This window comes from Pteropus medius, unplaced genomic scaffold (assembly GCF_902729225.1).
Source record: "Pteropus medius unplaced genomic scaffold, Ma_sr-lr_union100, whole genome shotgun sequence".
In the NCBI taxonomy this organism is placed as follows: domain Eukaryota; kingdom Metazoa; phylum Chordata; class Mammalia; order Chiroptera; family Pteropodidae; genus Pteropus; species Pteropus medius.
In genome coordinates this window covers 2,357,548-2,370,982 of record NW_024350399.1, presented here as the reverse complement: position 1 = coordinate 2,370,982, position 13,435 = coordinate 2,357,548, and the positions used below count along the sequence as shown (strand labels likewise).

At 47.1% G+C, this 13,435-nt stretch overlaps 1 protein-coding gene across 2 annotated transcripts; it reads left to right on the top strand.

The window, feature by feature from the left end:
- The first annotated feature begins 3,273 nt into the window (after positions 1 to 3,273).
- Positions 3,274 to 12,337, top strand: SLAMF8 (SLAM family member 8). 2 transcript variants are annotated; one of them, XM_039840010.1, is made up of 5 exons: positions 3,274 to 3,549; positions 7,484 to 7,810; positions 9,407 to 9,712; positions 9,795 to 9,920; positions 11,612 to 12,337. In XM_039840010.1, the coding sequence occupies exons 1-5, from the start codon at positions 3,510 to 3,512 to the stop codon at positions 11,674 to 11,676; spliced, it is 864 nt and encodes a 287-aa protein (XP_039695944.1). In that variant the 5' UTR covers positions 3,274 to 3,509; the 3' UTR covers positions 11,677 to 12,337. The 2 variants fall into 2 exon arrangements, with proteins under 2 accessions (XP_039695944.1, XP_039695945.1); XM_039840011.1 differs by having other exon boundaries at positions 3,277 to 3,549; positions 9,795 to 9,896.
- Positions 12,338 to 13,435: the final 1,098 nt, after the last annotated feature.

Here is a 13,435-nt window from a genome sequence, read left to right as displayed (position 1 = left end):
GCCAGTGCCTGATGGCATGGTGTTGGCTGGCAGATCATGCAGGCAGCTGGTTGGTATAAGTGAAAGTAGATACAAAGACTGAGCTTAGGTTGGGTTCTTCCTGCCCTCTCAGCCCCCATCTGGCAGCACTCCCTTGAAGCAGTGCCCAGAGGCTCACTCACTCTATCCTTCTTCCTCACCCTTTGCTCCTAAAAAGCCTGATGAGTGCCCTTCTTTTCTGTCTGGGGCTCTGCCTCTGCCTCCTTCCCTGCCTGGCTCCCTTCTCTCCTCAAATACCCTATCTTTTTGTCCCTTCTCCACCTCTCCCCCTGGGAGAAGTGTGGCCCCATTCTGCCCTCAGGCCAATCTAAGGAGCAGGGACAAGTGTGGGTGGGCAGGGAAAGGGTATCTGCCTGGTGTACCTTTCAGCCCCAGCCAAATTTCACCTGGCCCTGAATCTCTGCACCAAGCAGCTCTGGGGTTAATGTGAGCTCAGGTGGCTCTTTGGCCAGTTAACACATGCTCCCCACCCCAGCCTGCAGGGAAGATGGGCTGAAGGATGGAGTTACTGTGCCTGCCTGGGCTTCCAGAAGGGCCCGAGGAAGTCTGGGAAGCAGCCCTGCTGCCAGCTGCTCTCTTAATTAAGGAATGCGGGCGGGGCCCTTTTGAACTCACCACCCAATTTACTCCAGCACAAGCCCGCCTCCCCCTGTGGAGGTAATTACTGTGGTCTGAAATAGTGTTTAGCAGTCAAGGGGAACCTGGCTCTGCAGACTTAACCCTTCCTGCACCCTACTCTGTTCATTTCTCCAGTAGTCACACACCCTGAAGAGTTTCCCTTTGGGGAGATGGGATCTTTTCCAGTTCTCCCTGACCACCTCCTTCCGTTTCCTCGACTTCCTTGAAATTCCTCTCAAGGAAAAGGGCAAGGAAGATTACAACCCATTTCCTGCTTCCATGGACCACTCTGAGTACCGATTCTACTAAGAAATGTGACTGCCCACTGTCTCCCCCCGGGAAATGCAGCATCCATATTTCCAGCATTCCCATGGCCGTCCAGTCCCGGACCTAACACTTCAGACTCACTCAGTCCACTTTGACATATACTTGGAGGGTACCACCACAGGGAAAGCCTGCCCTGGGCGACATAAGGGGGCAGAAATAAAGGAGGCCTAATCCTTGCCTTACGGAGTCCCCAACTGGCAGGAGAAAGTGGGAGCAGGGGCTGCTCACACTGCTACATGCCTTACTTGCATCTACCTGGCACTCCCCTCCTAACCTCTCTCTAGCCATTTGGTAGGAATGGTTAATGTTTTTGAGTGCTAACTATGCACCAGACTTATATGTGCCAGCACTTGCCACACTGATTGTAATTACTGGGTTACATATTGTCTTCTCATCAAAACTGCAAATTCCTTGAGGGCAGGGGCTATGCCTTTCATCTGTGTGTCACCAGCACCTGGCTCATAAGTAGATGCTCAATAAATATCTGACATATGAGTGACAGAATTGGCAATGGAGTTATAATGATTGCCCTCCCTTGGCCTCTCTGCCCCAGAGCCAGGCAGCTTCTGTCAGAACTCCTGCTCTTCCCCTTTCTCTCTAGAGAGTCCCCTCCTTTTTCAGTCAGGACCATCACGACAGCTGCTCCCAGGCTTCCCTGCCTCTTCTTTCTCACCCAACCTCCCACCAGCCAGGTAGCTCCAGCTTAAAATGGGCAACAGTCCCCTCCCTTCAAGCAGTGCTGCTCAGAGCCTTCCCTCAGCCCCACCAGCTTTAGAATCAGCTGGAGTGGAGAGCTTGTTAAACTACTAACCCCTGGGCTCCCTCCCAGCCCCGGTGATCCAGAATCCCTGAGACTCCAAGTATTCCATAAGGCCGAGAGCCACTGGTTTCCAGAATAAAAGCCTAATATTTAACCTAATATTCGAGGCCTCTGGAATCTGACTCCCAACCTCCCTCTGCATTCTCAACCACTTCAGTCCTGGAAGATTCTTCCCCATGGTCCTTCATCGTCCCTAGAGCCCACTTGGGACTTCCCACTGCCAAACCTTACACACGCAGCTCTCCTCTCATACTCAGAGCCAACCCCCAACCATTTTATCGGCTTAATCGAATAGTGCCCATTTTCAAAGTGCAGTTTAAATGCCATCTTAAAGAAGCGTTTCCTGCCCACATCTCCAGAGACCTCTTCCCCATGCCCTCCAGCAGCATGGACAGCCTGTGCTGCAATAGGCACAGAGCTGTGCCTTCCTGCCATTGGCTTTCACTTCTCCAACAGATCTTGTTTCCACAATGTGGTTGTGGGTCCTGGAGGGGAGGATCCCCATTGCAGAACCCTTCTGCTCACCCCACTGTGTCTGCCTGGTTCTCAGCTCGGTCCAGAGCAGAGCACCCAGTTTGAAGACAGGTCAGAAACAGTGCAGGACTAGACACTGCAAGCTACACTAGGGACACACGGGAATTTTCTTCATCTTCTCCCTGACTTAACAAACCAAGTTACTCAAAGTGTGAAGAGAAACAGGGTGAGCAAGGGTGACTGTGGCAAAATGGACCACACTCTTGAATCTCAAGACCTCTGAGAGCTGCTATCCTCACGCTGGTTTTCAAATTCCCCATCTCTCACAGGGCAATCACGTGATCCCCTCAAAGAAGAGTCTTCGGGCTTCCAGGGAGCAAAGTACATAAGTATGTCTAGAATTCATGTGCTCATTTAATAAATGTTGATTAGACATCCGTGATGTGCCCAGAACCAAGAGGAGCGCAGAAATGAATAGCAGACCTTGCCGGCCAACAGCCTGTGGAGACAGAAAACTTAGAAAACAATGCACTAAGAAGAGGAGGTTCCTCACTCTGCTGGGATCCTGGCTGGCTACACGGCCCTGCCAAGTCTGAAAGGACAAATGGACCAGCATGCCTGGTGGAGGAACAAGTGCAACGCCTACAAGTGTGAAATTGGTAGTTGTGAGAGGAGATGGTTCTGGCTTGGTATGGCTGCAGACCAAAAGGGACATGGGAGACCAGCCTGGAGAAGAAGGCTGGAGTGGGACTTAGGAGAGCTGTCTGCTAAATCAAGAGTTTAATCTTTAGCCTGAGGGCAGCAGGAGGCCAGGAAGGATTTTTAAGCAGAGGAGAAATGACGATGGGAATGGCAGATTAGAGGGCTCTCTGTGGCTGCACCCAGAAAGGCAGACAGCTTGGGGCAGGGTGGGAGGCCTGGCGAGAGAAGAGGGGAGGTTGTGGGCTTGTGTCGGGGCGCTTGTTGCTTGCAATTGCATGGCCAACCAAAGGCACTGTGAAAGAGGCTGACTTACAAGAAACAGTTCCTGAAAAAGCCCAGCGAGGCCTGCAGCCAACTTCCACTTTACTCTGGATATTTTCACTTTTGGGGCATCTTGTTCTGAGTCAAGTTTCTTCCTTCAGGACATGGGACTTTCCAGAAGGACCACAGCTCCTTCCGTGCATTCACTTGACCAGGGATATTCTGAATTTGGGTTGTTGAGAGAGTTAGCCTGCCTCTCTGGAGAAGGATGGCCGCACGGTACCTGTGGAGTCTGCTTCTCTGGGCAGGTAAGCGGGACAGGAGAGTAGCCTGTCCTCAGAGAGCCAAACCCCCCCTGCCAGCTGCTCCTCACCAGGCATCTTAGCAGAATCCCCCATCCCAAGTGGCTGAGGAGAGGTAGGAAAGACTCAAGCAATTTGGGGACAACCTTGAAAGCTAGGTAGAGGCAAAGAGATTCAGAGTCCTGGGTAGAAGGAGGCGGCAGCACTGGGAGCATCCATGTCCATGACACTCGAGCTGTTTGGTGGCCCAGGACAGTTAAAATTGAAGCTGGTGGTACCAGTGGTTTGGAAAGAGATAATGTGATAATGGTAAGGGTCTGGCAGTATTAAACCAAAGGAAATTCTAAATACAGTTTGGGAGAGAAGGAATGGGCAGGGCAGTGCAGGGCTCTTACTCTGAGGACTTTTTCCAGCAGCTTGTGGGAAAGCTGAGGCCCTTCCTGAAGTCTAAGGGGAGGTGGATGCTGAGTGGGGATGAGAGGAGAGAACAAATTAAATGTAGCACATGTGGACATGGGGTGGCGATAATGGTGTGATGGGATGCAGACCTGTCGGGTCTCTTCAGCACTGAGCAATCCCTCCATCCTGTCTGGTACCTGACTTCCCTTCCTTGGTGAACAAGTGCTCAGTGTGACATGGGTCAGTACTTCAAAGCCAGGGCATAGGAGTCATGGGGTGTGGCAAAGAGAAAGCAACTTTGTTTACATCAGACTCACAGGAACTTTGAGATAACTTTGTCCATTGTCTTGCCCGGGTCCCTGGCCTCAAGGGCTCCAAAGGCTCTGCAGATTTTGACATTTCTAAATATGTAAAGAAAGTCCTTCAAAAAAAAAAAAAGAGAGAATCTATTTGGTTCACAAATCTTTCAAATCCTTGGACATGGGAGGTAAAAATAATTTTTCCAAGGAGTTCTTACCAGTAAATGAGATGAGTGCAACTGAATGGTGAATGTCCTTGTTTTACAGATGGGACATCACAAGTCCAGAGAGGGTGGGTGAATGCTGAAGGCCATTTAGCTTATTCTGGGCAGAGCAAGGTAGGATAGAACCTAGGAGTCTTGACTGACACCCAGTGTTCTTTCCTCTCTCTGTTATATCTCCTCTCTGCATTTACCCTGAAGCCATCCAGTCAGGCCTAAGATGATTTGGGCTGGGGAGGGCAGTGAGGCAGACGAGGGGCTGGAGTCACTGGTGGCTGGCCAAGTAACCATCCAGAACACATCTCCTTAACCAAACTCCAGCACTTGGTCTGCTCTTATTCTGCTCTGCACCCCCCTGCTCTGCACCCACCACTGTGCCAGGCACAAGGAAAGCCAGTAAATTCTGCCATTCATTCAGTAAAATTTACTGAGCTTCTCCTATATTCTCCTGAACCTTGATGGGCACTGGGAGTGCAAAGATGAAAAGAGGAACTCGAAGTCTAGTGGGAGACGCGGACTCGTCAATAGGCAATAACAATAGAGATAAGGCATTCATAGTGGGGATCCCATGCCTCTGCGGGAACATGGAGGATGAGTGTGTAATCTGCAGACGTGGATGGGAGGTCACAGGACTTGATGCTTCAACGATGCACACATCACGCACACATCTCAAACTCAGTATGTTCCCAGTAAAACCCAGCATCCTGCCATCTCCCCCATCCCCAAATTCTGTTTCTTCTCCTGTTCTAGATCACAGGGAATGGCACCCAGTGGGTCCCAAGGACCTGGGAGCTATATCCTTGACTCCTTTCTCCTTCACTCATCAGATCCAATCTGTTACCGGATCACACTGATCACACATTTTAATCTCTCTCGGTTCCTGCCACCTCTCCCATCCCAGTTGCTCCCCCTCAATACAAGTTTCCATCACTGTCCTTTGGATTAATAGACGCAATCTCAGTCTTGCCCCACCTACGAAGCATCCTCTGCCCCTCTGCCGGAGTGATCAGTCTAATACACATCTAACTGCGTTACTCACCTACTTAAAACCTATCCGAGGGCACCCATTGCTCTAAGGATAAAGCCAACCGTCCAATGTACTTTCAGGGCCCTGCATGATCCCTCCAACTTTGCAATGCAATTTCTTTCTTTTTTTTTTTTAATTAAGTTTATTAGGGTAACATTGGTTAATACAATTATTTAATTTTCAGGTGTACATTATAATTTGACATCTGTATATTCGATTGTGTGTTTACCACCCAAAGTCCAGTTTCCTTCAGCTACCATATATTTGATCCCCTTTACCCACTTCGCCCTCCCCTTACCTCCCTATATTTGACTCTCTTTACCCTGTCTGCCTCCCTCCTCCTCCCCACAACCCCTATCCTCTGGCAACCACTAGTCTATAATCCATGTCCATGAGTCTCTGTTTGTCCTGTTCATTTATTGATTTTAGGTTTATATTGCACATATAAGTGAAACCACGTGATTTTCAACTTTTTCTGTATGGCTCATTTCGCTTAGCATGATTATCTCGAGGTCCATCCATGCTGTCGCAAATGGCAGTATTTCATCTCTTCTTATGGCTGAGTAATATTCCATTGTATATATGTACCACAGCTTCTTTAGCCAATCATCTATTGTAGGACATTTCACTTGCTTCTATGTCCTGCCCACCGGAATAATGCTGCTATGAACATCGCTGTGCAAATATATTTTCAGATATGGGTTTTCAAGTCTTTGGGATAAATACCCAGTAGAGGGATTGCTGGATCATATGGTAGATCAATTCTTAGTTTTTTGAGGAACCTCCATACTGTTTTCCATAGTGACTGTATCAATTTGCAGTCCCACCAGCAGTGTATGAGGGTTCTTTTTCATCCACATCCTCTCCAGCATTTGTTATTACTTATCCTGTTGATTATAGCTATTTTAACAGGTGTGAGATGGTATCTCATTGTGGTTTTGATTTGCATTTCCCTAATAGCTAGCAATGATGAGCATCTTTTCATATGTTTGTAGGCTATTTGTATGTCCTCTAGGGAGAAGTGTCTGTTCAGGTCCTCTGCCCATTTTTTGATTGGATCGTTTGTTTTTTTTGTTGTTATTGAGTTTTATGAGTTCTTTGTATATTTTGGATAGTAACCCTTATCAAAGGCATTGCTTGCAATAAATTTTCCCATTCAGATGGTTGTCTCTTTACCTTGTTGATGGTTTTTTGGTTTGTTTGTTTTTGTTTGTTGTTTGTTTGTTTGTTTGCTAAGCAGAAGCTTTTTAGTTTGATGTAGTCCCATTCATTTATTTTAGCTTTTACTTCTCTTGCCTTTGAGGTCAAATTCATAAAATCCTCTTTAAGTCCAAGGTCCTTGAGTTTAGTTCCTGTTTTCATCTATGCATTTTATTGTTTCAGGTCTTATATTTGGGTCCATAATCCATTTTGAGTTAATTTTGGTGTGTGGTGATTGACAACAGTCTAGCTTCATTCTTTTGCAGGTGGCCTTCCAGTTTTCCCAACACCATTTTGCAATGCAATTTCTTACTCCGCCTACAGATAACTACTTTCGGTTCCCCACGGATCACTCTCTTTCATCCTTCAGGCCTTTATACACGCTATTCCCTGTGCCTGTAACACTTTCCATCCTGCTTCAGGCAGTCCTCTGCTTGGCCTGGCTGATCCCATTCCTCCTTTGGGCCTCAGCTTAACCATTTCTTCTCAAAGCCCATCAAAGCCAGTTAAGGTCATGTTCTCCTAGGCACCCTTTTTCCCTTTTACATGGTACTTAGTATATTTTAATTATTTGCTTAAGAGTCTGGCTTTTCATGTGAGCTCCATGAGCACAGGTACCAAATTATCTTTCTTATTGTTTTATTCTCAGCCCCTGCTACAGTGTATGTACCCTCAACCTGAGTGGAGGGAGTGTGGGAACAGGGGCCCTAATATGCTCCATGGCAGCTCAGCTGTGTACAGGAGAGAAACAAGGAGCTTAGGGCAGGCAGAGTGACTATGCTCTGTTCTTGCAGCACTACTTCCCATTGCGGATATTGGTGCCCAAGTGCAGGGACAGGTAGGGGGCTCCGTACTACTAGTGGCAGAGCACCCCCCCAGCTTCCAAGTCCGAGAGGCCATCTGGAGATCTCTCTGGCCATTAGAGGAGCTCCTGGCCACATCTTTCCGGGGCTCCCTGGAGACTCTGTACCACTCCCGTTTCCTGGGCCGAACCCTGCTGCACAGCAACCTGAGTCTGGAGCTCCGGCCACTGGAGTCTGGAGACAGCGGCAACTTCTCTGTGTTGCTGGTAGACACGGGAGGTCGGGCCTGGACCCAGATCCTGCAGCTCAAGGTGTATGGTAAGTGTGTCTGACACTGGCTCTCTGCCCCACCCTCCCCCACAAAGCCCTGGAAAGGCGTCCTGAGGCCCAGGGGCTGGAAGACTGGATTCCAGAAATCTCAGGCCTCTGACTTCGTGGCTGTATCAGAGACCAATTGCTGATGTGCAATTACATGAGTCTCCTTCTGGATGCACACATCCATGAACCAGCTGTACACCTTTGCAAGCAGAGTGTTGGTTGAATTTCAGAACCTCCAGCCTCACCTGTTACCACCTTAGCCAATGCCTTGTGTAGTGGATAACCTGTACAATCATACAGGCAGTACTGTAGCCTCTCCCTTTTTCTTAGTTTCAGCTACCGCGCATGTAAAATGAGGACATTAAATGTGATAATACATGCAGCACCCACGCCACTGAGCTCTAAAATGCCTTGTTATCTGCATCTGAATTACAGATTTTAAGGAAATTGCTCTTTTATTGCTTCCAAATACATAGCGTGATTACAACTAATTTCATAAAGCTGCCAGACAGCCATCCTTAGGAGCTCCGCTTTGACAATAGATAAGAAGGATTTGAATTAGCAAACCAGGTACTAGAAATGTCAATGGGTGTTTCTACTACGTCCGTCCATCAGTGTTTGGAAGCAGCTTGTCCTCTTAAGTAGTGTAAACATTCCCCCCTATAATCTTTGTTTATATTATTAGTGTGCCCAGAAAATCTTTTTGTTTTTTTTTTCATATCATAAATCCCAGCAGGTTGAATTGACGTTAATGAGGTTTTACTCTGCTTGACTTTAGAATGCTGTCAGACACTGAGCCCTCTTGTTGTCACCAGAATGTTCTCCCGCTGGTCCCCATTGCCACTGAAACTCAGGATTTATTCATCAACCTATATAGGAAAGAGGAGCCATGGTCCAGACATCAGGACACTAATTTGTTCAATGGCCCAGGTAGCGAGCACCTAGAGAGTGAGGGTTATGGAGATAACAAGACATAGCCCCTATACCTTGGTCACCTCCTTCACAGCATTTTGCACCATTGTAATTATTTTTTTAATTATTCATAATTACTTGTCAATATCTGTCTTCCTCACCAAATCTAAGCTTCAAAAGTCCAGGAATGTGTATGTTTTCTTGCCTGACTTAAGAAAAACTCATTGTCTTTCTGACTATAAAGTGCTATGATAAGGAACAGACAGAGTGCTTGGAGAGCTCAGAACCATACCTAAGGTATCAGGGAAGACTTCACAATCAGGATGGCAAGCAATGTGTCCAAGCTAAGCCCAGGAGTTCTCTAGGAGGATGAGAAGTAAAAGGTATATTTGCAGTTGAGCCATTTAAAAGCATGGAAGAGCATGACATGTTAGAGAGAACTGGAAATTAATTAGGATAGGTAGGGAGGACCAGCAGAAGGGACAGCTAGAGAGGTTAACATCAAGGATACCAGACTAAAGAATTTAGCTTATTTCCTGTGAGCAATGGGAAGCCAGACAGAGTTTTGGAGCAAGAGCAGCCTAGTCAGAGGTGACTTTTAACTGTGCATGGATCGCAGAGCCAGAGCTGTGAGCCCCACCCAGCATCCTTGTAATCCACACCTGCTCTACTATTCTTGCCCAGATGCAGTACCCAGGCCCATGGTACAAGTGTTCATCGCTCTATCAAGGGATGCTCAGCACCCCAAGACCTGCCAGGCACTCCTGTCCTGTTGGGTCCCCAACATCAGTGACATAACCTATAGCTGGCGACGGGAGGGAACTGTTGACTTTGGTATCGAGCCACATGGCCTCTTCATGGATGGACAGGTGCTGAGGCTTTCACTGGGACCAAGAGACCAGGGCGTGGCCTATTCCTGCATTGTCTCCAACCCTGTCAGTTGGGACTTGACTACAGTCACCCCATGGGAGAGCTGCCATCATGAGGCAGGTACGCCAAGGGTCAGGGGTCAACGTCGGATGGCGAAGCATCAGGTCCACCTCTGACCCTGCCTCTCTTTGTCCTGCACCAGGGAAGGCCTCCTACAAAGATGTACTTCTGGTGGTGGTACCTGTCTCGCTGCTCCTGATCCTGGCTGGTCTCCTCTCTGCCTGGCACTGGGGCCTCTGCGCAGGTGGGAGTCCTGCAGGTGCTGGAGGTGGGTGGAGGAGCTGGATCTACTGGAGAGGAGGACAGAGTTTGGGCTTCCTCCCATTTGTCTTCAGATAGTCTGCTCTCCTTACATCCTGGCCCTATTTGTCTTATATTCTGGCCTCTAATGAGACTGAACTACTTGAAGTTTCTCTTGCAGTTCTTCGAATGGACCATTCTCTTACATACATTTTTATTTCTTTGCACACTTCATGCTTCCTGCTGAACACACTTCCCATGATTTACCATCCAACTCCTTTATTTTGTTATCTTCTATACAATCTTCAAGGTGTGCCTGCTCCAGGAAGCTTTCCTGACCTTCTGCCCCATGCACAAGCTGCATTAGTGTCCTACTTTTAATATTCATTGCTTACCCCACTCATAACACTCACTGCACTTTCTCGCTCACTGAATTCTCAGCCCTTTAAAGGAAAAGACTCAGTCACCACTGGGCACCTAATGGTGGTTCCTGGAACATAGCTGGTATCAATAAACGTTTGCTGAGTGAAAGCCTAGTTGAATCCCAACCCCTTTATACCTAGAAAATGCCCTCTGAGCAAAGTGCCTTTCTGGCCAGAAGCTGTTAGGGCCTCCTTCTCAAAAACAAAAGGGAAGAAGAAACTCAGAGTACAGCCAGGTTCTGAGCACTACATCCATCAGCCCTACCTCTGCCCTCATGATTCCCTGTCCCTGAAAGAAATACCCTGACTTCATGGTCATGTTCATCCCAGGATGTCTAGGCTTGCTGGCACCAGGGTGAAGAGAGTGGGTCAGCAAGGAAAAGGAAGCATGTGACCTTATATGGGTGGGTTTTCCTAGAAGGCAAGCAGCCACTCAGCATGGAGCTGGAGTAGATGACTGGCTCCTGTATATTTTTTCCCTGAGGGAACAGGGAGAACAGAGAAGATCACACCCCACCCAGCAGCCCTGTTGCCCCAGACAGTCCCCAGTATTCATGATAAGAAAGTAGAAGCCAGGAAAAGAGTATCATTTTTGTTTTAACAGCGTTATTGAACTAAAATTCACATACCATACAATTTATACATTTAAAATGTTCAATTCAGTGGCTTTTATTGTATTCACAGAGTTATGCATCCATCACCACAATCAATTTTAGAACATTTTCATTACCTCCCAAAAGAAACCCCCAAACCCCTTAGCCATCATTCCCTAATCACTTCCCCTCTAACGCTAGGTAGCCACTTATCTACTTTCTATCTGTATACTATCTATTTTGGACAATGCACTATGTGGTCCTATGTGACTGACTTTTTAATCTCAGTCTAATGTTTTCAAGGCTCAGAAATGAGTGGCTTTGATCACTGAGAAGGGACAGAAAGAACCCAACTATCTGGGATAGAGGAAAGACTTCACACAGTGAGTCCAGAGGCTGGCCCTTGCTCTGCCATGTGGCTTCCTGCCAGTCATTTAATTGTGCCCATCCTAGCTCTAACTTTCTATACCTTCTACAGCTAAATGTATAGCATAGTTGAAGAGGAAGTCTAGACATTAGGAAGATTCTGTTCTTGAAGTGTCTCCTTTTCCAGGGTCTTGGAAAACCAGGGGAAAAATGTGGGATTTTTTTTCCTGAAATGACCTTGGGCCAGGACAATTAGGATTCAGAGGCCTTGGGCCAGGCCAAGGATGCTAAGATTCCAAACATTGGAGGGGTAACCTTCTTTCTGATCTCCTTGTCAGGGAAAAAGAAGAAGGATGTCCGTGCTGATGAAATGGCTACAGAGACAGAGAACACTCTGGTGTAGGGTCTGCCATGAGGGAGGAGAAAAACCGACACCTGGATCATGAGGAACTCCACTGCCCAGGCCTATGATGGTCTGGGACATAGCTGGTGCCTGAAAATGATCATGGTCCTCGTACCTCCCATGAGACTCCATCTCACTTCCCAGGAGCATCCTGTGCAGCCAACTCACTGGAAAGACAGAAAACACCAGCATGATCTTCCACATCTGTTCCCTCCCCTCTCCCCTCACTGCATGTCCTGGCTCTGCTCTGGGCAAGATAGGCCTATGAGGATGTTCCCTAAAGCACACTAGACATTCTCCAGGACCCACAAGGACAATGATTATCCAGGGCATTCACTCTCTACCACTGTTTATGAAGTATTGTTATGGACTGAATTTGTCCCCTCAAAATTCATATGTTGAAGACCTATCCCCCAATATCTCAGAATGTAACTATTTGGAGATAGGACCTTTAAAGAGATAATAAAGTTTAAATGAGGTCATTGAGATGGGGCCCTAATCCAATATGCTTGGTGTCCTTATAAGAAGAAGGAAAGACACAAGGGATGCACGCACACACAGTGAAATGGCCATGGAAAAACACAGAGAAAAGGAAGCCACTTATAAGCCAAGAAGAGAGGCTTCGGGAGAAACCAAACTTGCTGACACTCGATCTTGAACTTCTAGCCTCTAGAACTGTAAGAAAATAAATCTCTATTGCTTAAGCCACCAGTGTGGAGTATTGTCACTGGAAAAAACTTGATGAGTTAAATTTATACTTAGGGATTAGTAGATGATAATATTCATAGTTACTCCCTCCCAGTTGTAATTGGCTGTTTTCTGGGACCTCACTCAAGCTTTGATAGTAGAGAGGAAGTAAGCATTGAATAAACAGGAGTAAGTTTTAAAGTATTTTCCCAGGGTGGCTTCAATCACTCCACCAAGGATGTCAGTTCTTTCCAATGATCTTCCCTCTTCTCCCCAGTTCCTGGGCAGTCGTTTCACCTTGGACAAATGGTCAACCCAAATGACCTCCAGATTCATATCACCACTCCTCTACTTGACCAGTCCCAGAATTTCTCTGGCTTTGCTCAGAGGTCCCTTGCTGGTCACCTGGTTTTGCCTAATGCTCATGCCTTTCTTGCACCTGCTTCTCTCCCATCAGCTTCCCTCAAGTCTACCTGAACATATATATGGCCACCCAACCTGTCAGTTTGTATTGCCCCCACCTGACACCTAGAGACATTCCCCATGCTTGGTCAGTGAATATGCAAAACTGGCCTCAGTCCCTAAAGTGATGTGAAAGAGAAAGCCCAGGTTCTAGCAATGGGCCATGGTGGTTGTATGGGAGAAACACATACACACATACTCCATGCCCCAGGGTCCCACTCAAATCAGAGCAGTTCTGGCTGGAGTGGGCCTCACAGTTCTCCCTTCACAAAGTAACTCATAGTGACCTCATTTAGACAGTAGTTTTGTAGTGTGGTGCATAAATTGATGTTCCCATCCCCAATGACTCATTTGCCAACTAGTGAACTAATTAACCCTCCACTGAAAAATTAAAAGTGCTCTGTGAGAACAATATTTTGTTAACAAGCATTGGTATTGATGCTTTAAAAGTCACAAAAGAACAAGTATTGATTGAGGGTCCAGCATGTTCTGGGTACACTTCAAGGCACTAAGGAATCAGCAGTGAACAAAGCAATGACCTTCCTTCGTAGAGTTTATATTCTAGATAATAGATAAGCAAGTTGGTATAGGCCAGTTTTTGATAGGTTCT

What these genes read in the sequence shown, in the direction of transcription:
- SLAMF8 (XM_039840010.1), top strand. Translation starts at nt 3,510, where the DNA reads ATGGCCGCACGGTACCTGTGGAGTCTGCTTCTCTGGGCAG. An exon ending in GAGTCTGCTTCTCTGGGCAG is followed by an intron (nt 3,550 to 7,483) that starts GTAAGCGGGACA and finishes CTGTTCTTGCAG; the next exon opens with CACTACTTCCCATTGCGGAT. An exon ending in GAGTCCTGCAGGTGCTGGAG is followed by an intron (nt 9,921 to 11,611) that starts GTGGGTGGAGGA and finishes TCTCCTTGTCAG; the next exon opens with GGAAAAAGAAGAAGGATGTC.